At 42.7% G+C, this 25,837-nt stretch overlaps 2 protein-coding genes across 5 annotated transcripts; one reads left to right on the top strand and one right to left on the bottom strand.

The window, feature by feature from the left end:
* Positions 1 to 261: 261 nt before the first annotated feature.
* Positions 262 to 12,799, top strand: mmd2a (monocyte to macrophage differentiation-associated 2a). The gene is made up of 7 exons (XM_085156814.1): positions 262 to 657; positions 4,223 to 4,304; positions 6,674 to 6,834; positions 9,276 to 9,350; positions 9,442 to 9,543; positions 9,726 to 9,795; positions 11,162 to 12,799. Exons 1-7 carry the CDS (start codon positions 629 to 631, stop codon positions 11,360 to 11,362), a joined length of 720 nt encoding a protein of 239 aa, XP_085012940.1. The 5' UTR covers positions 262 to 628; the 3' UTR covers positions 11,363 to 12,799.
* Positions 12,800 to 15,055: 2,256 nt separating this feature from the next.
* ap5z1 (adaptor related protein complex 5 subunit zeta 1) lies at positions 15,056 to 24,416 on the bottom strand. Of its 4 annotated transcripts, none has more exons than XM_085156803.1 (18): positions 24,275 to 24,416; positions 23,821 to 23,958; positions 22,834 to 23,014; positions 22,431 to 22,581; positions 21,965 to 22,077; positions 21,625 to 21,790; positions 21,300 to 21,353; positions 18,952 to 19,092; positions 18,816 to 18,853; positions 17,396 to 17,621; positions 17,119 to 17,297; positions 16,892 to 17,034; positions 16,679 to 16,797; positions 16,307 to 16,434; positions 16,104 to 16,201; positions 15,879 to 16,011; positions 15,542 to 15,756; positions 15,056 to 15,438 (listed from the first exon to the last, which is right to left on the bottom strand). In XM_085156803.1, the coding sequence occupies exons 1-18, from the start codon at positions 24,313 to 24,315 to the stop codon at positions 15,186 to 15,188; spliced, it is 2,517 nt and encodes an 838-aa protein (XP_085012929.1). In that variant the 5' UTR covers positions 24,316 to 24,416; the 3' UTR covers positions 15,056 to 15,185. The 4 variants fall into 4 exon arrangements, with proteins under 4 accessions (XP_085012929.1, XP_085012931.1, XP_085012930.1 ...); XM_085156805.1 differs by having other exon boundaries at positions 17,459 to 17,621; XM_085156804.1 differs by lacking the exon at positions 21,300 to 21,353.
* Positions 24,417 to 25,837: the final 1,421 nt, after the last annotated feature.

The raw sequence follows: 25,837 nt of genomic DNA, 5'->3' as shown, positions 1-25,837 counted from the left end.
TGTCCAGGATGTGTTTGGTATCATTTTCGTTACAACAGCGCTCGCTCCAGTCTCTTGAGTTCAGTTGACTCATTTGGTCAGGTTTTGTTATCACCTTTGTGCCTTCCTTCCTGTCTTGTTTCAGTCCGGGTTTGTGTTTCAGAAGCGACCTGTTCACATGTCACACTTGCAAGTCACAGCAGAGGGTGTCGGTGCTTTGTGGTGAGGGGTTTGCCTTTCGCTGGTGAAGTTAGCAGCAGCCAGGAGAGCGAAAGGGGAGGGGAGAAGAGGGCAGGGGAGGGGTTACGAGCCCAGTCCCGCGGAACATCCTGCGACCACATCTGAGAGAGTCGGAACGAAGCTCGGCAAGGTCCCCTCACCGCCAACTCCTCTTGCTGCGCGCCGATCGTCGCTTTCGTGCCCAGTCGTTTAAACCCCGGAGCAAGCGCGGGCCGGTTGTCCTGGTGACCCGCTCTGCGAGTCGCAGGCTCTCCTGGACTTATGTTTTTATCTCTGGACGCGCGGTGGTGGGACATCCGGAATGGGGAATCCGTAGGACAAGACTGCGCTGGCTGGTTTTACTGTTTGCGATAAAAAACAAGAGAACGCAGGCGCGCAGACGCGCTGGCCCGCATAGCCTACGCACGAGATGGACTTTAAGAAAACAAAATTTGGCAAGTAAGTTGAATTCCCAGGAAAAGAAGAAAAAAAAAGTTTGAGCGTTGTTATCTAGCAGCATGTTTTTGTTTTCGTTTGTGACAGTTCCTGTGCATCCATGCGTACTGACGCGCCGGCACGTGCGCGATCAGAGGGATATGTTATAGATTAGTTTGTGTGAGAAAGCCAGAGAGAGGGAGGGGGAGTGTGCAGAGCAGTTATCTTTATTAAAAATATAAGAAGGTTTTTTTGATCTTACTGCGGTGATCGATCCCTTTGATGTATAAGTCGCTTTGTGGTATCTGTGCAATCCATCGGGCTTTCCTTGGGAAGTTGAAAATAGTTCAGTGTCAGTTAACAGTGTCTGTGTGTGTGTATGTGTGTGTGTGTGTGTGTGTGTGAGAGAGAGAGAGGGAGAGAGAGGGAGAGAAAGTGATCTGGGGACGTCGGTAATCATGAGAACCAGAGTCCCAGAGGAGATTAACTTGATCTTTGCTGTAAAAGGAATAGCCTTGAAGTCACAAATATTGGATACACACACGCACACACAATCTGTGGGGGTTTATTCATTTTACTGCATTCCTTAGCTCCTTACTCTAACCATCACAGTTGAATGCCAGCATTCCCATGATTCTGGCCTTTACCCTAAATCCAAGTCTTGGCCTTGAAAAAACAAAACAGCGTGATCTAACTAAACTAGCTTGTGTTGGTACAGTCAGGTTAAAGTCCCCACTGGGCTTGATAAAACACACACACACACACACACACACACACACACACACACAGATTCCTCTGGTGTGCACTCACCACCAGCAGATCCAAAGGTTCTGATCCTCTTATATGCAACTGATCTCATTAATGTATGGAATGTGCTGTAATGCTCAGTGAGATGAAAAAAGGGGTGCCACATGCACGCACGTAACTGTGCCGTGACACATCTGCCGGAGGGGAAGAGGTGAGCGCACGGAGAGGGAGACTCTCAATAGAAGAGGATGCTGATACAATAATGCCCTGTCTGATCAGCCTTTGAATTTCCATCCCTCTATTTCACTTCATTACTCACACACACACACACACACACACACACACACACACACACACACACACACACACACACACACACACACACACACACACACACACACAAAGCCCTCCTGTCATAACTGATTAGAACACATCAGAGTACCACACTGAGCCACAGTACAGCAACAGTGCTCAGAAAAATACTGCTCCCTTGTTTTGTTGCTTGGCAGAACCTAAAGGGACACCGGACAAAGAAACGAGGAAAAGCAGTCACAGAGCGATCTAATGTTATCTTGCTAAATGCTGTTTTCGCTTTTTATTACACGTTTATTACAAGTTTAATGTGTCCATAATTGTTTTTTTTTAATTTTGCAGTAGGAAAACATTTAATAAAAGCACAAGAAGATGGAAGGGATGAGTCCTGGTGTGTGTGGGAGACAAATGGAGGTTGTTTGTAAATGATAGAGCCCTGATGACATTTTCCACCAGCCAGACCAACAACAACCCCGCGAAAAAGCACCAACTTTCCTGTTATGAGGGAATACATTCATATTTATGCATATTTATGTTTTAATTTTAGTCTAATTAGTCTGTTAGTCTAATCTCAAACAGTTATGGAAACCTAGAAATGTATCTGTTCATGCTGTTTGATCCTTCAGGGTCAGCTGGGTCCTCGCTCTCGTATTTTGGTAAAAACTATAAAGGCACAGACGCTGATCTGTTATTAAATTCTGCTATCAGCCGCTGGCTTAGCTTCTGTGTCAGCAGACCCGTGCTCTGTAGATTAGTTTGACAGGGAGGGAAACCCGAAGTCTTCCTGCGTGCGAACACAAGTCGGCCCACACGGACCTGATGTCAGGGCGAACTGGCAAAGTGTAGTTTTAGCACGTTGCCTTGGTGTGAACATAGATGACGGGGAAGCCGTTTTTAAGTGCAAAGAGGTGAAAAGGGGTTAAGAAGTCCACGCTCCAAAACCAGAGGGAGCTCGTTCCCCGCATGTAGGCACAAATTGAGGAAATGCTTTCTGTCTGGGAAAAAGCGATCAGGCAGGAATAATGAAATAGAGGGAGAAGCTGGAGAAGTTAGTCCTGGAACAAGCATCAGGTTCTTTCACAGCTTTGAGGGCATGAGGACAGATATCACCTGAAGGGGAATGTGAAGGAAACAGCAAATATTAACTCAAAATCTATAAAGAAGAAAAAAATGAGAGGATGAGCAGGTCATAGCGAGGCTGATTGCCAACGTGTTGCCATCAGTTAATGAGCACAACTCAAGCAGACTTGACTCAGCTGGCTTCCAGCCACTGACAAAGTACATTTGGAGGATGTAATTTGAAGTTAATTAAAGGTGATAAATACCAATGCATGCTGTTACAATACTCAGCATATCGCAAAATGTTAAAAATCACAATAAAATCCTAACATGAGTTATAAATATTGTGATAAAAGTATCCTCTGCCCTCTATTCCCCAAACAGTGAAGTTTTACTGCTTTACTTACCTCTCCACAAAGCTGCGGCGTTCACTGACACCAAAAATACAAAACAAAAAAACCCCCTGCTGTCATCTTGGCATTGGTCAATAAAAATGAGCACGCAGTTTGTGCATTTTAAAATCTGATATTTTTTGAATTTGAAAGGAAGTCACAGTGGTTTCCTTTCTCCCACGAGCTAAATTTTGCCAAAGATACTTTCTTTTTCACAGTCACGTGACTTTCAAAGGGCTCCTTTATCACATATCTGTGAAGCGTCAGAGGTTTGGATTCAGAAAGTGTGTTTTTTCCCTCTGATGTCTGGTCAGAGTTCACGTAGCCTCGTATTTGGTAGGCATTTAGGTGACTGGTGTGTGAAGTCGTAGTGCATAAGCTTAAGCAGCCACGTTACCTTCCCTTATCTGCTCTCCTTTTTCTGCTTTACTTCCTCCCGACTTACTCTTTCCATTCATCTTTTATAACAACGCAAAGACGAGGCACGTGATGGCGAGTGCACGGCCTAAATGTGTAATCAAATAACACAGCTGACCAACAGCGACACACCTGTGGCCCTGCATGAGAGGCTTCTTTTAAACCAGTGTGTGCGTGTCCGTGTGTGCGTGTGTTCATCCTGATGTAAAAAAAAAAAGTGATTTCGTAACATCTCCAGATGTGTTTTTTTCCCTTTAAGCTGGGATTGAGAGGTTTACTGCTGATTACGTAAATACAACACACACACACACCTACGCATATACACACACCCGCACACACGCATGTAGCAACTTTCTCATGGCAAATAATGCAATGCGGTTAATAGTTAATGGCCAGTGGTGTCCCTTTGTGGTGGTAACAATGAAGCACTCTAAAATGCAGACAGCATGATGAGGATTAGAGAGCTGCAAATCCTTTCACAATGACCATCTCACACACACACACACACACACACACACACACACACTCACACACACACACACACACACACACACACACACACACACACACACAGGAACAAGAAGTAAGGCCTCCAGATCTCCTTTCATTATCTAAACACATACTTTCGCCTCTCCGTCTTCCCCCTCTCGGCCCTCTCTCAGGTTCATGAACTGCAGGGTGCCAGCCAGCAAGAGATACCAGCCCACTGAATATGAACACGTTGCAAACTGTGCCACACATGGGGTAAGTCTAAGCAAATACGTACATAGAGCAAACAAACAACACACAATACATGTACACTAAGAAATACACATGTCGCTGCTGTGTTAGCTCAGAGGATCCTCTAAAAAAACGATGAGGTGGATTGTGAAGATTGAGGCATGGTGATGTGTGATGGAAGCATTGCGCTGTAATCTCTGAGTCAGCCTGTAGTTTCCTGTAATCTGCCGTAATCCCAGTGTGTCCATATGGAAGACTACGACTGCCAAAATCAAAAATTAAATAGACATGAAGTGTAAAATAGTGACTTTCACCTACCATACTTTACTTTTCTGTTTCATTTACAAAATATTCCTCAATGTATAAATAATAAAATAGCTAATTAAAACTGATAATTATGTAAAACTACAATAGTTTTTAATCAATGCTAATTCATGCTACAATATTTTGTAGCATTAATGATGAATCATAGATACAGAAGATCTAATAGATGTAATGTCGCCGTTTGGTGCTCAGTTGAAATGTCAAATGTGCAAATATATGTAGTATTTGTATAAAATATTTGTATACACCATATAGATGTTCGCACTCAGTCCCAGAGGGAATGTTTATGCAAAGTTTCATCAACATTGGTCCACATTTGTCTAGGTGGAGATAGGGAACATACAAATATAGATCCATACGCTACGATCACTATAGTATGATATACATCGTTACTGCTTCCATAGGAATTAAGAAGGTCAGTAGCAGCCAACTGCTTCAAATCAAATGCACTGGATCAACTGCTCAGTGGGGTTCCCACCTCTATAAAACCAGAACTTTTGGCAGTTTGCTCGTCAGGAGTTCGCAGGCGTGTTAACACAATGCCACAGTCTTACCAGGAGTGGACGTGCCAGCAAACTCGTGCCCAGGTCAGACCGTGCACTGCTCAGAGAAACTGTAAAATACCCCAAAACCCACATCTGGGATTCCACAGGTCTCAGTTAGCATGTTATGACAGCACAATTAGAAGAAAAGACTCAGCAAGTATGGCTTGTTTTGAATGGTTACCTGGGAAGCTGCATCTGATTGAACCAGATTGCTTCTGAAACAAAGTGGAGATGTGTGGCCATAATGCAACTGCAGGACCTGGGCACCTTGCAGTCACTGAGTCGACCATGATGTCCTCTGAATACCAAATTATTGTGGACTCAAATGTGAAGCAATCTGTCTGACGGCTAAAACTTGGCCAAAACTGGGACATGTGACAGGACAGTGATGCCAAACACAGTCTACAACAGTCTGAAAAAGAAAAGACGATTCAGGATGATGTGAGAGACTGTTAAAGTCAAAAATGAGTCATAGTCATTTATATATGACATAGCCTGATATATTTATATCAGGCTATGTAATATTTTAATATTTAATATTTATTTATATATGATTTTGGCAGCTTGTGTCCTCCATATGCATCTTCTCAGTGAGAGTGAATGATACAAGCAGCGAGAGGAGACACTACAGCTCTAATGGCCGTAAAGCTTTAAACAGGATGTTCTATAGCCATTTGTGTTCATGATGTATGTTTTGATCATCCCCTCTCCTGCCACAAAGCCCATTAGCATGTGAGTCGGTGTATCTCGTAAACATACAAACAAAATGTTCTACTTCTGTTACCAAAAAAAGTTCAGTTTTCATCAGTCATTAACACTTACAAAGGATCCAAGTGGACTTTTAGTGAAATCGTGGTTAATTTTTTCTTTATATCCCACTTTTGTCCCCTGGTTGTTCACAGAATAACATCAAATACAAAATCCGTAAATATAGTTTATGACCTTTTTGGGAAATATACTTACGTGCTTTTCTTGCTGGGAGTTTGATGAGAAAACACGATGCCACAATGAGTGGAAATAAAGCGGAAACTTTATTGCTCTGCTCAAAGATAATAAACTCCTCGTGAGTTATACGCTGGCATAATAACCACAGAGTTATTAAGTCTGGCAAATAAATAATCCCACACATTACCCCCACGAAAGCACAATGTGTTATTTTTCAAAGGTGTTGATCAGCGTTGTTTTGGACAGAGCCAGAATTTCTGCTAAGCGAAACTTTACTAGAGCTCAAGAGTGCTATCAAAAAGTGATTTCTCCTGGGCTCAGAGGAAGAGAAATGTGAAAAGTTTCATTTTCAGGAAGAGTAAAAAATGCCATTTTTCATGACAGCGGTAAAGAAAGTTAATTGTGTAAGGGGATGGAGTTCTGGGTACATTTATTTATTTATTTATTTATTTATTTATTTATTTATTTATTTATTTATTTGTTTGGAACTTGATTAGCATTATGAACAATGACATGAGTGTGAATGAACTGCACATATTAAAGTCTGACATGATTATTGGATATTTGAATCTTTTGCAGTTGTGGATTCTTCCCAGTATGGTCGGTGGGTCCGTCCTCTACTTTCTCTCCATGGACCGATGGCATTGTGTCGCTGCCTGGCTCTATGGGAGCGGCCTCACCGGCTTATTCATCACCTCAACTCTTTTCCATACTGCTGCCTGGAAAATCAGCCACCTCAGGTGTGTGTTTGTGTGTGTGTTGGGGGGAAGGAAGTGCTGATAGGGATTTGGCAGATGTGCCATCGTGTACTTATGAGTTGCTCTGGTAGGTTTACGACACAGTCAGATGAACACTTTGTTTGTTGCAACCCAAAGGTTTTACAAAAACCAGACGAGAAACATTAATCAAGAAATTTCATGTCACTTTGGCTCACAAAAATGTGTTTTTGGTGAGTTTTTTGTTGTCAAAGTGTCCAAAACAGAAGATATTTGTGATACTGAGGTATGACAAGCAAATTTTATTTTGGCTAACAGCTTTTCCAAAACAACAACAACCAAAAAGTCCCACAAAGCAAAGTCTTTGGAGAAAAAAAAGATTGTTATGGAATGGAGAGACAGGTTATTGATGGAAAAGATGGCAACTGAAGCGTTGCTTATGCACTTTTTATATACTTCCAGGGGCAGTAGTCTCGCTTCTTTATATATTGCTAGGAAAATGGGAACAAGGGGCCATGATTTATTGAAACATGCACAAAGATACTTGGAAATGCAGTTTATGAGCCAAAATTGGGTTTTGTTTAATTCTAACAAGCTTGAAAGTCAATATTTGGCATGCCCACCTTTATTCTTTAACAGAGCCTGATCTCTTTTAGGCAGCTTTCTCAACATTTCTTTAAATAGTCTTTAGGAACAGTTCTCCAGGCTTCGTGAAAGACATTTAAAGCTCTTCTTTGGATGTTAGCTGCCTCTTGTTCTGTTCTCTGTCAGGATGATGCCAAACAAATTAAGTTGTTGATGCATGATGGTTCTTTCCTGTGTTTGTAATTCAAAGAATTGGACAATAACACAGTCCTAATCCATAACAGAGCCTCTGCTGTGTTTTACAGATGGCTGTAGACACTCTCTGTTGTACCTCTCTCCTGTCCTTTCCATACATATTAAAATGAATCTGAACCAGAAAAACGTTCAAATTAGGATTAATCACTTCATGTTGTCACTGATTTTCAGTTCTTCTGCAATTTGCCGTACTTCAACCTTTTCTCCCCATTCCCCTTCCTTAATAATAGCTTCTTGATAGCCACCCTTCCACTGAGACCATTTCTGATGAGGCTTCAGTGAACAGTAAATAGGATGCATCTGTCAGGTCCCGTGTCAGGTCTTTGCAGGATTATCTCCGACTTCTCGAGGTCATGACTTTCAGATAGAGTTCGTTTGCTGTAGATAGGCCTGCCACTTCTTCTTTTGTCCTCCACTTGCCCAGTTTACTTAAGCGTTTTAAGGACACACTGCACACCATGCTGATATGGCAAGTTTTCAAAAGAAATGGGAACATGTGTTGACATGTTTTTACTCACAACAAAGTGCCTAAAGATACAATTTAAAATTGGTTCCTTGCTAAGGTGTCTGTTATTTGTGGACACAACACGGCATCATTTCTTGAGTTAGTCAACTTTTTGATCCTTGAACAGTTCACAGGTCAATTTTATGTGTTTCAACAAGAACAGGTATTTTAATGCTGCTATATAAAAATACATTTCCAGGAGATCTAAAATCGTTACATGGATTATGCTTATAAAACGTGCTTATAGTTTTGGTTTAACCCTGTAAGATCAAGCCTGCACGAGGGTTGATCTTAGCAGGCCACGTCACCGGGTGACTATTCTTGTATGAAGAACAGCAGATGTTTTTTTTTGTCCCATTGCTGCAGGTGTATAAAATCAAGCATTGTAAATAGCTCACCAACTTTACACTAACTGTAACAGGATGCCACCATTGCAAAAAAGTCAGTTTGTGAAATTCCCTCCACAATCTACTGCAAGTTATATTATTGCAAAGTGGAACCAAAGCAAGGCAGCCACAAAGTGTCACACCAGGTAAAGTTACAGAGCGTGGTTGGCGAGTCCTGAGGCCCACAGCACGTAAAAATCATCAGTAACTGCAGTGCTCGGCACTGCATTAACACAAAAAGCATCAAGAGCTGTTTGGGTTAACGTTGTAGTGCTGTAATTGTAATGTGTAGGTGATTCAGTTCATTTCGTTATACAGCCCCAGAAACGTGGATGCGTATTTAGAAAAGGTGCATGATTTGCAGGACTCACTTTGACTATTTAAATGTGTTCCTACCCTTTATACACCATTTCCAGAGTCTTCCTCTGGTCTTTCAGCCATATTGCTGTCCAAAAAACAAACAACACTTTCCACATTTTGGTGGACAATCATATGACCCCCTATGAATAAGCAGCTGGCGACAGTGGAAAGGAAAAACTTCCTTTTATCAGGAAGAAACCTCCAGGAGTATCAGGCTCAGAAAGGGGCAGCCATCTACCCCGACTGGTTGGGGGTACGGGGAGGAAGACAATAAAAATCTTCATACAGCCTGGATCCTTTAAATTTTAGACTTATTATGTTAATCTAACTGAATCTTCACAAATGAGCTCATGCCTCCTCCTCTCTCCGTGTAGGAAGGTGGAGCAGCGCTTCCACATGTGTGACAGAATGGCCATCTACTTCTTCATCGCAGCCTCCTACTCTCCATGGTGGGTCATGTGACTAAGCAAAAAAATAAATAAAATAAAGACCAGAGCGAACACACTGTAACCGTGTAGGTGCGATGTCGTGTGTCCTCAGGTTGATGCTGAGGGAGCTGGGACCCTGGACGTGCCACATGCGCTGGCTCATCTGGGTCATGGCGTGCATAGGATCGGCGTATGTCTGTTTTTTCCATGAGAGGTAACACAGCCTCCATTTGTACTGTGTGCACTAATTTGACACAGTTAACCTGAAGCCAAACGCCTCCATTCAAGTGTTGACAGAAAACACAAGACTGCTGTTTGGAGCACAAATAATTAGGCAGGAAAATGGAGGTATTGTTATTTTTATTATGACTTCACGGTCCAGTTTTCTACCCGCAGGTACAAGCTGATCGAGTTGCTGGGATACGTGGCCATGGGGGCTGTTCCTGCTTTGGTCATTCTCTCTATGGTAAGTCTACATCACATAGATGAGTCTTTCTCAGCGTCTGCCACTCCCCTTCCTCCCTTCAGACTTCCTTCCACTACCGTTACTATTTAAAGAACCAAACTGCGGCTTTTGTTTGAGTGCCCCATAACCCACAGATGTGTCTAATTGCTGGTAATAGAACTGCTGACTATTTTCCAATGCATAAGTCTTACATTGACTTCTCCTGTTGCACTGAATCACCGATTTCCATTTGATTACGCTTTTGATTTCAACTTATAGAAGCCTGAAATTGTCACTTTCTCTTGGGTAAGACAGTCAACACCTACTGAAGTAGCTGCCACGTTCACTTACAGCCCGAGCCGTTATGGAGTGATTTTTTTTCATGTCCCCCTGAAGATAAAGGTAGTAACGTAGCTCATTCTCTGGCTCCATAAATCACGCTGTGTTTTAGTTTCACGTCTGAGAAATTGTATTTCTTGACATCTCTTTTATTAAAGGGAAAAGCTGGCATAAATCTTATAGTCATATTTTATAAAAAGGCCTTAAACAATGTGCTCAGAACCTGAATTTGATTCCTTTGGGTTTCTTTTTACCCACATGGAGCTCCAGGCCCTTATTTTTCGTAGCACTTCATAGTTATGGTGCAATTTTCTAATGTCTATTTGAAAATTCATGCTCCAGATTTCAGTGCATAAAAACACATGAAGGACAGAAGAAACAGAAATCATTTAGGCCAGGCAGGGCATGACTTGCTATACAGTATACTCCCAAAGGTATTCACTCACCCATGCAAATCACTGAATTTAGGTTTTCTAATCACTTTCATGGTCACAGGTGTATAAAACCTGCCACCTAGGCATGCAGACTGCTTCTAAAGATGTCAGAAAATCAGCGAATTCCAGTATGGTACTGTGATAGTCCAGCCCAGTCATGAAATTTTCTCACTACTAAATATTCCACAATCAGCTGTTAGTGGTATTATAACAAAATGGAAGCGACAGGAAACGACACCAACTCAGGCACAAAGCGGTAGGTCGCACAAATTCCAACATGTTATTATGCTGTACCTACAGGTAAGGAATTTTAGGTATTAGAAGTTACACTCTAACCTGTGAAAAAGTCCATGGTAAAGGTTGGAAAACTATGACTACACCACAAGTATTGGGCTGTTCGATGAAGTGCTACTCCATCTTTTATGGAGTGGGCATATAAAACGGTATTTCTCAAAAATTTGGGAAACCTCTTTTAAAAAAAGAGTATTTCTTATTTCAGATGAATTCAACCAAAAACTGGATACATCTTTAGCAAACAAATATATAGTTTATTCACTGTAAGTTCAAATAAAGCGTCTTTAAGTTAATTACCAGCAAACTTTCCTATGTTCCAGGTAGAGCGCACAGGTGTGTGTGAACTGGCCGTGGGAGGTGTCTTCTATGGAGTAGGCGTGGTTTTCTTTAAGAGCGATGGCCTTGTGCCATTCGCCCATGCGATCTGGCATCTATTTGTAGCTGTTGGAGCAGCTATTCACTACTACGCCATCTGGAGGTACCTGTATTTACCGGGGACACAGCTGCAGACGTCGAGGTGACCGGCTGCATATTGACGTTAAGCGTTTCCATGCCGACAGGCTGAATGACAAAAGTGCATTTCATGTAGTCAGGACGTTAGTGTTTTGACTACGGTAAGCTTCACTTATGAAGCTGTGCCACCTGGGACCAATTTTTGTACTGTGTGCTGACTATATAACATCTAGCCTCACTACACCAAATTGACGCTAATTTATAATGTCTAATTCTGCTCTTTTAGACGTAATTAGCGACACTGACACTGGTTTGTGTGCCATGTTGACTGTCTGTAGTGTTTCAGACGAGATCCGAGTGCCAGGCCTGCATTATGAAATCTTCATTCCTGCTTATCTCCGCCAGTTAGAGGAAAAGTTTCTAATTTTGGGAAATGTGTTTATTTTCTATCAGAGGTAGATGAGAAGATTGATAACAATCTATAATGTTTGTGGTAACCACGATACTCTGCACAGACACGTTCAGATCTACAGATTCTCTCAGAGAGACATTTGATCACGTCAACGATCTGACCCCTCAAAGAGCCCTGATCCCAGACAGACATCATGGAATCAGTTTGGGATCACATGACCAGAAGCAACAGCTTCAGGTTATATTTCACCATGTTTCAAACATCCTCAGTGACGGGCATCCTGAAAAACACGGTTCAAGTGCAATGAAGGAGAACGGGTGCCTATTCAGACCTGAAAATAATGCTCAGTGTTTTGTTACGGCTTGCGGTTGAGCGTTGAGGTTGGACAGCGGTGTGCACTGGTGCGTCACAGCCTGCTCGGAGGTTTGCTTTTGCCTGGTGGGTGTTGGAGGTGTTGCCCCATCACTTGTAAATCCCGCCGAATTATTTAAAGCATTTCATTCCTATTATAAAAAATAGACATCATCTATTTTGCACGGTGTCACGGTGGCTAGCACTGTTGCCGCACAGCAAGAAGGTCTTGAGTTCAATTCCACCATCAGGCCAGGGTCTTTCTGTGTGGAGTTTGCATTTTCTCCCCGTGTTTGCGTGGGTTCCCTCGAGGTATTCCGGCTTCCTCCCACCATCCAAAGACATGCAGTTTGTGGGGATAGGTTAATTGATTAATCCAAATTGCCACTAGGTGTGAATGTGCGAGTGAATGTGAGTGCAAATGGTTGTCTGTCACTGTGTGTTAGCCCTGTGACAGACAGGCGACCTGTTCAGGTTGTACCCCGCCTCTCACCCTATGACAGCTGTGATAGGCTCCAGCGCCCCTGAAAAGGAAAAAGCGGAAGCGAATAGATGGATGGATCTTTTCATGGGCTCTTACCAGCAAATCAGTAAGCAATCAGGAGATACGACTCCATTGCTACACAAGCACTCACAGTACACTTAGCTTTAAACCCCTGCACACCACTCAGGTTTCTTGACTCATTGTTGCTGATGCTGCTGCACTGACAGACATTTACTTCCCACAATAAAAAAAAAGAAACACTTTTTAATCAGATTATAGCATCAAGTCACTTAAACCTCTGGGGTATTGATCTGGTCTCTAGCAGAAGGTGTTTTCAGTCAGTTTCAGCTGCTTTGGTGTTGATGAAAAACAACAGGTGCACTAGAGAGGCAACAATGAGACCCCCACCAAAACGAATGGTTTTACAGGTGGAGGCCATTTTTCCCTCCCCATCTTTTTTGATTCTTTTTTTCCACTACTTTTGCGTTTGGCTAGGGTCAGTGTCAGACAGTCATGCTGGATATCTGTGCTGATATGAACTGGGTAATGTTTTAACCCATCAGCTGGATCGGTATCTGCTTCTTTGTGTAAGGAGGAACATAATGAGCACTGCCAGAGCCACACAATGACCCCCTGGAGGCCACCAAACAATTTGAAACGGACTTCATGAGAGTGGCCTGATGGGCCGATGTCCTCTAGTGGACCCTGTGCTCACTGCCTGGAAACATAGAGCCTGATTAATATTTGCTATAGAATACCAGAATTATCAGGTCCACCTCTGACACCCTGTGCCTTTCACACAGATTCATCCACGTGACAGAGATGAAAAGGCCTGAAGCAGCAGGGGAAAACATTATACTGCCAGTAACATTGTCCAGCATGACTGATTTGGTGGTAGATCAGACAGTCTGGGGAGCCATATCCTCTACAGGCAACGGCACCATGACTGCCATTTGGTGTTGGGATGAAAGCTTTGGACCCCACAGACCCTACAATGGTGCAGTGGGTATTGGGTTCCTCCTGCTGCATGACAATGCCTGGCCTCATGTAGTAAGAGTATGCAGGCAGTTTCTTGGAGGATGAAAGACTTGATACTACTGACTGCCCGCAATGCTCACCTAAATCCAACAGAACACCTCTGGGACATCATGTTTCAGTCCATCCGACGCCACCAGGCTGCACCTCAGATTGTCCAGGAGCTCAGTGATGTCGTGGTCCAGATAAAGATTTCAGGGAATCTTTGAATTCAGCCCTCTGTAGGTTGATCATTTTAATTTCCTTGAAACTATGTGTCATCTTTTGGTTCCTCATTACCCGTTCCATATCAGTGTGGATATCGACCATGGTTTTCTTTCCCACTGAGATATTTTGTGTATTTTAAAGTGTTCCTTTTGTCCACACCAGCTGCTCAACTGTCGGTCACGACTATTCTGGGCATTATTTTACGAGCATGAGGTTACTGGAAAATCAATAAAGAAACCAGAGTATCACTGTTTTTATGCGAGACTAGTAAAACTGTAAGAGTCTTATTGATCTTCTCGTCTTTACAAGAATATATATGCACTTTCCCAAAATAATGAAGCATTCCTTACAGGCATATCTGTTACTGAGCATTCCTAAGCTGTTAAACTCCCTACTTTCAGTAATCCAACCACAACTAATGTGCCAAAACTCACTACACAGGAATCCCTTTCTGCTGTTGGTGCTACATCCTTGCTCAGTGGTAAAATATGACAGTCAGGAAGTCGACCAACAAAGCTGCCATTGACAGGCTTTCAATATTGATTTGGCTGTAAAAGCTGTTACAGATTTTTACCACCTTATGTGACCCCTTGAGAGGATCTGCATTTGACTTCTGTTCATTTTCACAGTACATGCACGACCCCTGGTTTCGTAATTAAACATACTCATCTTTGGCCGACTGAGACCGAATTAAGCAATCTGCAGACAGACTTTAAGGTCACATATGTCTGTGTGACACACTGTAGCCAGACTGTAAATAATCAACCTGATGATAACAGACGCGAGTAGAACCAGCTACTCGTGTGTGGCTGTGACTCAGTTTTGAGTTTTATTTTTTTGGGACTTATGTTCAAATTTAATTTCCCTAAAACTGTAATTTGATTTAAAAGACAAAGAAGTCCATCTCATTATGAAAATGTCAAGGTCTAATGCATTTCGTATCCCGTTCGGGGGACTTTTCATGCCAGTTGTTTTGTCTAAATGGTGCGCTCTTGACTTCTGAGCACTTTTCTATCAACACTGATGTGTAACGTAGAATTTGCTACAGTCCTCTGACTACGACAGAATCAACGTAGCTCGTAAATGCAAATTTCTATTTCCACATTTCAAGATTTTCTTAACTTCTAGTACTTTCATTACTTCTGTTTTAATCCTTGAAAACAGAGCACCTACTCAGGAAATGAGCAATTTTTTAATCTTTTTTTTTTAATCAGATGATCTATTTTGTAAAATGATATTTCTGTCAAATCACTGTAATAAAGAAGAAAAATATTACACTGAAAGGGATCTGTGTGTTTTATGAAAATCATATCAGCGTCAACATCAAACAAATCAATTACAAAAATGCATTGTCAGCGCAGGATGATGTTGTGTTTTGTACATGAGTGTGTGTGTGTTTGTGTCACTGTGAGTGTGTGAGGCTTGTGAGGGCTCGCAGTTGAAGCGGCAATGCCACATTAGTGTCTCTGTGCCACTGCGGTGCGATGACATGGGGAGGTGGTGTCAGGACACTCTGAGCTACGCCGGGGGCCTTCAGCAGTGACCACAACTCCTCCCCTCGTGTTACTATAGCAACGAGGTCCTCCTCATCAGAGCACCAGGCAACCGATCCGCTTCTGGTTACAGTCCTTAGTTTAGAGAGGAACAGAGACACCCTAAAAAGAAAAACAAAACAAAACACACACAAACGATATCAGAACATTACAAAGTCCTGGATGAAGAAAAGAAAATATTGCATCTTTAAAAAAAGTCTGTTACCGAGGTATGAGGTCATGTGACCGTGACGCCAGCTTAGCGAGAGCGCTCATTAAAGTGTTGATGACTTTAGGGGCCGGGCAAACCGTTCCAGTTGGAGGGGCAGACGAAGTGATCTCAAACAGCACCGCCTCCAGTGCTTCAAAACAGGAAGTGATGAGGCTCACGGAACAGCGAGAGTCACATGACACAGAGAGGTACTCTCCCAGCACCCACACCTGAGAGACAAACAAGCTCAGTGCTGTTTCAGCATCAAGTTTTGAGCAAATGCTGAAATGTGAGAAGCACTGGGTTTTTGCACATAACCCAAGATACACAGAAGAGTCAGCACTCTCCTTACCACATGTGTATAGAGTTCCTCTTTGCTGTAGACGTTGGCTGTGCTTCCAGCAAACTCCAGCAGCTCGTGGGACTGGTTCACGACCAGAGAGGGGTGGAGCTTACACAGCCTCAACAGGTGGCAGCTGAACACCCTGCAGAAACAGTGAGAAGTGGTTGGAGCGAGTGAGTGAGGAGATGAGGATGAGAGTGAGGCAGGCAGCAGCGCTTTAGTGTTTGGGTGTACCGGTGTATCTCTTTGATGTACGCAGGGATGTTAAGGAGCAGGCTGCTTCTCTCCAGCATCACCAGAATCAAATGAGCCAAAAGCTTCTCGTCAGCGATCTGAAAGAGATGCGCGACATATTTTTTTAATAAGATGCATATTGTAAACTGCAACACAGCAAGTACAGACGCAGCGAATTTGTAAAGAATGTCGAATCTTTTCACCGTAACAATTGTGTTGAAGAAAACGTGCAACAACACGGGGACCGTCTGAGCACACTGAGTGACTCTCGGCCAGTCAGCAGCTTCAACCAGCAGCTCATGGAGCGTGCTCAGTCGGTCGATTGTGTCACCTAAACAGGGAGATACAAAATTACAATGATTTCATTGGCTAGAGCATAATTTAAGAAGCTACCTGCCCCTGCTGCTTAGATTTAAACAGAAATACAGAAGAAACAAAAAGCAAATACACTGTGTGTTGATCAGAAATGTTATTATTATTTGGGGCTTTTTTGCCTTTATCATAAGTGCAGTGAAGAGAAGACAGGAAAGCAGGGAGGAGCCTTGGGTCAGAGCAGACCTGACCTGAGACCCTACCTGAGCCTGCCTCCGTTCGGAGCACGAAGAGGAAAAGCCCTCTGAACGAAGGGTTTCGAAATGCATCCAGTGACACGAAGCTGCGACCGACTGGCTCAGAGATGGGCAAACATGTGGACCTGTGACACATGAGACCCAGAGAGACAGGGATAAAAACTGTGCATGTAACCAAATCCCTGTGGGAAGCAGTTTTTCTCCTGTGTGTGCCTGAACCTGTACTGCAGGACCAGCGTGGCAGAGAGACAGGGCAGGTCAAGCAGGGTGTGAAGCAGCTCCACCGCAGTTCCAGTTGTAACCATAGAGGGCAGCAGATCCACAAAGTCATCCACCATCGCCGGACTGTCCCATGCTAAAAACTACACAGAAAGAGAGAACATGTAAGGAATAAAATGCACATCCACAATCTAATAATTGCTGCACATGTTTTCTCAGCTTTTCACCTTCAACAGATTTGGAAAGTAGCGCGTGTACTGTGGAACCCGAAGCTCTATGCTTTCCAGGTTAAGTCGAAGGAAGCGTAGAAGCTCGTGTGCCAGGAATGGGTCATTGAAAAGCTCCGTAGGAAACCGACCAAACACCACCTTCCACACGTTCTCACAGTCCACTGCAGCCATCTCCCCTGATCGGATATAAATAAACATATTCAACCTTGCACGCACAGAAAAAGGGGTCATGTATGATGTCATCGTGTGAGCAACCAATTTACAGTGAACACACGTGACCCTGTTTTCCGTTCTAAACTTGTGGCAGTTGCGAGCACACGTTGCTGTGTATGCGCACCGTGGTTGAGGTAGAACTGTGCTATGGGCAGCAGGACTCTGGCATACGACAGTTCTGAGCTGAGGCGACCAAAGAGAGCCTTTATGCAGGGGAAGGTCCTGTAGACCAGCGAGGCGTCCTCAACACACACGCAGTCCAGGATGCACACGGCCTCCACCAGACACTGAAACAGGAAACAGGACACAAGGGCAGCAGAATAAATCTTGATAACACTGCAGAACTTTCTTTTGGTTAACACCAGTGGTTGCTCTAATGCAGGGGTGTCAAACATAAGGCCCTAGGGTTAGAATCGGCCTGCCGAGGAATCCAATCCAGCCCACTAGAAAATGTGAAGGAGGGCTTAGTTTTTACACACTAACTACATTTTCGTAGCTTTTACAGCTTTTCCAACCGATAAAAACCTCAGTCATGGCCAATCATACTGCACTAAAAAACCAAAGTAATAGATAAACATCTTAATGACAGAAGAGTTCCTCTTTTTTATTATCTACAACAGAAATGTCTTTTTTTATAGTGGGTCTGAAGTTTAAAATAAGATTTTTTGTACACGTCTATTCCTTACAATTTAATCATGCTGACAGGTTTCCTCCACTTACTGCAGCTGCATTTCTCCATTGTGTCAAAAATCAGAGATGCACTGTTGAAACTGCACTTCTTTTCTCTTATATGAAGCTATCTGAGGGACTCGGTGTAGTTTTCTCTGGTCTGGCCCCTTTCAGGTCAGAGTGGGCTGTGACCTCAAGGGGTGATGTCACCGCCCAGACTTGATGTCTGGTTCAGCAACATTTATCCCCAAATGAAGAATGACTGAGCACTTTATGCACTCAACAGCTGTAAACAACCTCCAGAGGGATACATTCCACCTTCCCTTTGAGTCACTAATTCACATAGTTTGGCTCTTTTTTGTTTTGACATGTTTCTATTTATTTACATTATACTGTGAGTCATTCCCAAACTGTGTTACATATCCACACAAGTCAGAAAAACAAGTCAAACAGCAGTGCATCTTACAACACCATTGTGTGGAAGTGTAACGCAAAGAATGTAAAATGTAATTAGGGGGTTAGGGGCAGAAAAGGACAGTGTAGATCAGCAACTGAGCCAGACTAAGCCAAGCATCCTATCTAGGTCTCCTTCTTTAAGCCTGACTTCTTAAACAGAACACCAGGAGGCGCTCTTTACTACAACGCAGTGAACAGGAAAAGCTACAGTTATCTACATCAACACTGTGGCTCTTAGTTTAAGTATTAAAGGAAGTCGGGCTAAAAGTGTCTAAAAGTGATTTAAACCCCTCAGTTTTACAAACTGCACCATGAAATGTGTTTCCATAGTGATAATAAGTGATCCGCAGACTCACCGCTTTTTGCAGTTCTGTATCGGTCTTCTTGTGTGCCTCTGATGGAAAGAGAACAAATAAAGATCTGTGCATGAGGAATTCTGCTACGCGTCTCACTTTTCTCTCACCCGGTGCAATTTAATGCGCGCACACTCACTGCGGTCGCTCTGTTCGATGAGGCGCTGGCAGTACTGGAAAGCCTTCTCTCTGAGACGCTCCTTTGGAGGCAGCAGTCGGCTGGAGGAGGACGTCGCCGAAACCATAGAAACTACGGACCCGTCCACCTCCGATCGGTCATCTGTGACAACGTGTAACGGCTCGGGAATTAGAGGTCGTGACCTTCTCGGTATAATGATTCGTGATTAAGGTCTATATCCGATTGCTCCGAACACATCAGGAGTCAGAGTTAAATTGTGTTTCTGATGTTAAGTAGAATCACTACAGGTTAGTAAAATGCCTCATGCCTCGACTGAAACCTACTGTTGCAGTCTCTAATTTCACCTCTTAGAACACACAGAAATGAAAGAAATCAACACAAATGTGCTCATATTTTTGTGATGTTAATCAAAGCTTAGTTACAGTATTCTTAAAGTGCACCATGCAAGGGATCAAAAGAAGCATTATTAGACCACATTAGCTAGTAATAACTTTGATATACACTTTCATTTTAGGAACCTTGTTTTCTTTGCTCATATTTCAGACACCAGTACTGTGAAGCAGGATTTGAGCCTCTGTGAGCTAACATCAAGTTTAACCCTTGGATTTCAATATCATGAAGGGCGTTCCCATCTTACCGGGATTCACCATCATAGCACCCACAGCACAACCTGCTCCAGGACAGATCCACATGACTACCAAAACACCACCTACTGACCCTGCTGCACAGGCAGTGACAGGATCTCCCTTTTAGAGACCGTCTAAATCCCGACAAGCATCAATAAAAGACACAAATTCTCAACAGGGGGATCATTATTCCAGTCCAGGTTTGAAAGAAAAGGGGACACTGGACTTTCACTGTTTTAGCCGTAACAGATCAGCTCCCTGACAGCAACACCCTGAACCGCTGTTACATGCAGGACGGATTCATGCTTCTGCACTGTTTACACCAAATTCTGACCATCTGAATGTTGCTGCAGAAACTGAGATGTAACCGGGCAACACTTTCCTGTTCTTAGGTGACAAGAGTGGCACTCGATACGTTCTTGTGCTGCTCCATCTCATCTGCATTTCTTCTGCATATTTTGGTTGTAACGAGTTGTTATTTGACTTCTAAGTCTTATAAGCTTGAAGCGTCCCGACGATTCCGTCTTCCACAAATGACTCGATTTTCTTTTCATTTTCCTCAAATTTGTATTCTTGTGGGACATTTATGGGTTTAGCCGTATCCATGTTTGCGTTTGGTCACATGGTACCAAAACCGCCTCTTTTACATTAACCAGCTTTTAGCTTGATTTGGAAAATCTTGGCTGACTTGTCAAGCTGACGCTGCTCAGCAGAACTATGCTATAGCCAGGTAGTAAAACAGATCTCAGGGATCTGTTGAACTTTCTTTGGTAATCTGTAACTGTTCCCATGCCAAATTATACAATTAAATCATTGCGAAAAATGTGATCAGAATATTAAGCTCACATAAATCCTTTACAGTTTTGGTAAAAGATTCAAAATGCCATCAGATTACAGTTTTATAATTCATCCTTACAAAAACATGTTTTCACCGTGTGGAGAAAGGCCAACCATCACTGCATGACTAAGACTAGCTTCATATTTTGTTTGTATCTTTGAGCCAGTCTGTGGGCGACACTGATTTACCCAAATCACTCATATCGGCATCTGTTTGTATCAGTGGATTCTGTATGAGGCCAACTGGACTGGATGAGTCACACTGACAATGTAAACAAAACAGCGTCTACGTTAAAACTGAACAAATTCACTTTGTTAACAGCAAACTGATGAACTGGCCCTCTGCGCACACAGGACGCATTAAGATCTTTAGCTTTAACATAACTACCGAGGGCTAGATGTAAGTAACCATAAACGTTTGAGAAAGTGACGATTATCACTGATGACACAATGGCTAATAATTGTCGGAATGCTATTATAAGAAAGCAACACAGTCAAATTAGGGTCAAAGACCACAAACATCCAAACACAGAAGTTTCAAGATGAAATCAAGCTTGCCGCCCACACTTTACACAACACATGCAATGTGTGGCTGTGTGGCATTTGCAGTTCAGCATCTCACCCTTAAAAGTGGCTGCTGTCAGAGCATATTTGATCATGATTAGGACCTCATAAGAAAAATCAGGGGAAGGCAAATGACTGTGGAAAGAGGAGGTTAAAAGTCAGAGATTATGAGTTCTGATTAGAGACTTGTTTGTTAGTTAAAACTTAGAGTTGTGAGTTGATCCGTACCGCCTCCAGTTAAAGAACAGTGGGGGAGTTCAGCTTATTTAATTCTTAGAATCAGGCACATGCAGGGAAGGTTCACAACCTCTCATGTCTTACCATTTGAAAAGGAGTGGGAGTGGGAGACTGACAGGCTGAGTTGTAGCCTGTTTGCTGAAGATGATGAAAACACAGAGCAGGTCATCTGAGACTTAGTCATATGAAGCAATAACAGCCCTAATAACTCCTACCTTGAAGCAAAGGCTCCTCAAAAAATAGAATAGTCATTCTTGGAGAAGTATTATACGGCCATTAAAACACCTGCCATTTAAGCTAGTTTATAACTAATAGAAGCAAAGATGGCTCAGATGGGCAGAACTGTGGAGCTGTTTGTAAATAGAAACACATAAAAGTGTCACTAGCATATTACAGCAAATGGTCATACCTGCATCTACTGTGCTGCAGCTGGAATGGTAGGTGAGAAGCCAATGACGCAGCATGGAAAAGGAGTAGACGTTCATCCACTGGTCTTCAGTGAAGCCCTGACCCACACATAGGACAGTGAAGAAATCTCCGGACACAGATCCATCCAGCTCTGCTATAGGCACCGGCTGACAGTGGGAGAAGGGAAAAAATCCACAAATAATCCAGTTTAGCTTTACTAACTTATATATTCACTAATTCATTACCTTCCTGGAAGAGTCACAAGCTTAATGTAATCCTATACTTGCTAATACTAATAATACTTACCTAATACTTGCTCAATATGAAAATTAACTGCTCACCTGACGGGATCTGGGCCCTGTGAAGAATCCTCCAGAGGAAGTCCCGACTCCCTGCATGACGCTAGCATAACGCAGCCAATCAACAAGCTTTTTGCTTACAAGGGTCATTTGATCTGCAGACAGTCAGAATTGGAGAGAGATCTGAGTGCAACTCCCTCCAGTGAAAACAACTTAAAGCAATAAGATAAGACACATGGAGGTGAATCCAGAGGTTTCCCCTTACCCCTCATTATCACTCTTCTCCAAATTAACTGTACTTTGAAGGACTAAACAGGCTTGAAAACACACAAACATTTTCTTTATATACATTTTAATTTTATGAAATTACCAACAAACATAATAACACGGTGTGTTCTACACTGGGTGAACAATTAGTTGGTGCACATAGCAGATGCAGGACGTGATGTGGAATTATTTTTTGCAACATTTGATAAAAGTCCAAATCTGTATCTGTATGTCCCGCTACCTTCGCTGAGGCACTCTGGGCTGTGTGTGAGGACGTTGTTGAGGACTGGCAGGGTGTGCATGAGCGAGTGAGTCGGCCCTTCAGACGGTCGACTCTCCAGATTGCGAAGGAGTTGAGTGCAGAGAGATGAAAGATCACCCTTGGATACAGCCTGTCAGGATTTAAAGTGTGAAAGATGATTGCATTAGATAATGCCTTTAAAAAAGTCCAACAAGTAAGACACACACACACAACACAAACTGGGACTGTGTTACTAAATGTCTTCTATATTTAAAATTACAACAATACTGGCTAATTATTTTCCCAATATCCTGAGCTGCAAAAGGATGTGGTGAGTCTTTTAAATACATGTCTCACAGTAATGAAGAAGTAGGCTCAACCACACAATTTCAGTTCTGCCCACCTGTGAGAGCAGCAGACCAGCAGCATGACTGTTCAGCTGACCGAGATTGTCCTGGTTGTAATTCAGCTCCTGACCAGTGAGGGGCAGCGTTTCTCTGAGCACAGCGGCGCTCAGCACCTGATGCTGCTCCGCAGGTGATGAGAGAAGCGCTACAAACCTCTTCTGGAGCTCTAAAGGCAGCCTTGGGTTGACGACAGCAGAAGAGAAATAAGACAACGCACTTATTTATCCCACAGTGATGCAGACCCAAGACATTTGGCTTGACTTGCTTTTTAATAATTATATTAAGTTGAGGGATAGTTTTAAACATGATTACAACTTTAATTAAAAGTGTGGGAAGAAAGGGAAGCTGCTCTTTACTGTGAAAAAAAAAACACATGGAAAGTGAGAGGCTGAACTGTTGAAAACACTGCCTTTGAGAACACAGAGCAAAGGAACAGCAACTTGCAGACATAACAGCAAAACCTGACATTTATTCGTTTGAACTGCTGATTAGTGGAACTCTTAACTCTTAGGTGGTCACGGGAATGAAACATAGTTTAGAGTTTGTTGCAAGCAAACAGATGACATAGGTGCTGATAAGATGATGGGCGCTGAGAGCAGAGGAGACCACGGCAGTGTGGAAATGTGGGTGTCTGATCACCGATTTCAACTCCGCCCCCAGTTTCTAGGCATCCTGACTAAACCACAATCCCAAAGTTTTCAAAAGGAAACAGACATCATGCACAGGAAGTGCTACTGAAATTGACAATAAAAAAAAGTGTAGTGTTTGCCTACCCTGAATCTCTGACACTAATGAGGAAAGAGTGGGAGGAGGGAGTGAAAAAAGTGGGTTTAGAGAAAGAGATAAGTAGCTTAAGTTATAAGAAATGAATACACAAAGGTGGAGATGAATCATTAAGTTTAAAATGTAGAGCAGTGAGAATGAAAACTGGTATCAGCTCATCCACGACATGAAGTATGAGAGGCGTGGGTGGGAGTTCTTACGTTCGGGTGTACTTGGTGGCAGAAAGGATGAGGTGCAGTCTTTGCAGGGAGTCCACTGTGTCGTGACCGAGGTCCTTGCCCTGAAGCATCTTCATTAATCTGCTGTAAAACTTCTGCAGCTCAGACTCCTGAATCTCTCTGCAAACGACAAAGTGCGGCTGGTTTTGATTTCTTTGAAGACCGCTGACAGATCTCACGAAAGCTAAACACTCGTTGAAATAAATAAATAAAACCCTGACAGAGTTATGTGACAGCGAACACATTTATTTCTACTCAAGTTAAAGTCGCAAACGCTTTAAAGAGCCCTGAGAAGAATGTATCTTTAAAGTGCGTTTGAATAACATGGAGATATGTTCAACATGCTAGCTAGCTTTAGTTTCATTAGCTAAACAGATTAAAGGAAAGCGAAATGCGGGGAAAAAGAAAGAAAGCTATCCTTTCATTCTGCCCTCACCTTGCTTGTTTAATTAAACTCTCTGAAGCGTGAGAATACATTTTGAAAGAATATTATTATGCCACATCTGTCTGAAGCGGAAGGTAAACAGTCCGTTTGCTAATCGAGTCCTGACTGGAATCACATGACGTGACTTTAGTTCCGCTAATGAACTAAAACCACTGCCGGACCCTCCCACTCCGTTTGTATTCAAACAGTTTAAAGAAAAAGTGCACGGTGGCAGGCATATTTACGGACGAACCGAATAAAAATGACTGTGCCTACAAACCTTCTTCGGAAGCATTTGAAAAGGTTCCAGGTTTTTGCGACAGTCCTTCGACTACACAATACGTTACAATCAGATGATAACGAATTTCTCAGTTATAGAAGGGTAAATTTAATTCTTAATAGGTTACATTGTAACTTTTAATTTTATGTCTTTATATTTAAACATTTACTTAGTTTGATACTTTTATAAATACATTTTTTCTTCTTCTCTCGCATCTCCAGCTTTGTCCTACTAAACCTAGCTGTCCCTTTGATGTGATCGTTTCTAATCCTGTCCATCCTGAAGAAACTTAGCGTCTTTAGTTCTGCCTCTATACATGATCGCAGGTCTCACTACCGTCTTGTAGTGCTGATACTTGTAGAGTGTATACTAATACAGAGCCAGTAATGCCAATATCAATACTGAGACCGATACTTTCAACTTTCATGCTTGTATCGATCTGATACCAATACCAGTGTTGGTATCAATACTATAGATCTGCGGACCCTCACATTCTGTAACCTTCGCTTTCACGCTTCCCTTCTTAGGCTTTTGTCCCACAAAACACCTACACCACTTGTCTCCACTCACTCCACCCTGCCTGCACTCTCTTCTTCACCTCTCTTGTGCACTGTCCATAGGTTTGGATGGTTGACCCGGGGGATTTAAACTCATTCACTGTCTCTACTCCTTGCTGCTTCACTGTTACACCTGTCTCCCTCTCATCCACACACATGTATTCTGTCTTGCTTCAAATGACTTTCATTCTTCTTGTTTTCAGTGTATACCTCCACCTCTCCAACCTCTTTTCCACCCACTCCCTTCTCTCACTACAGATCACAATGGCATCCCTAAACATCACAGTCCACGGAGACTCCTGGCTGAGCTAATCTGTCAGCACTTCCTCTTCCATCACTACTGTCTCGCTGTTCTCATACGTCCCTCATGCAGTACCACAGTTCCTCTCTTGGCACCTTATCATATTAATTTTTCTTTAAATCCACAAAGACACAATACTACTCCTTCTAATCTTCTCTGTGCTTTCCCATCAACACTCTCAAAACAAACATCCCATCTGCAGTGCTCTTTCTCATCATGAAGCCACACTGCTGCCTACTGCTCGTCACCTCTCTTCTTAACCTATAGCTTTAACGACTCTTTCCCACAGCTTCACAGTAGCTCATCAGCTTCATTCTTCATGCATCCTCACACTCCATTCTCTCCTTATCTCCATGTCATCTGGACCAATCTCCTGACTACTCTTCATTTACTACTATAACCTATACAAAATAAATTGTGTTTATTTTCTTTAGTTT

The sequence above is a fragment of the Neolamprologus multifasciatus genome, chromosome 4 (assembly GCF_963576455.1).
Source record: "Neolamprologus multifasciatus chromosome 4, fNeoMul1.2, whole genome shotgun sequence".
NCBI classification, from domain to species: Eukaryota; Metazoa; Chordata; class Actinopteri; order Cichliformes; family Cichlidae; genus Neolamprologus; species Neolamprologus multifasciatus.
This window is presented reverse-complemented; position numbering and strand designations above follow the sequence as displayed.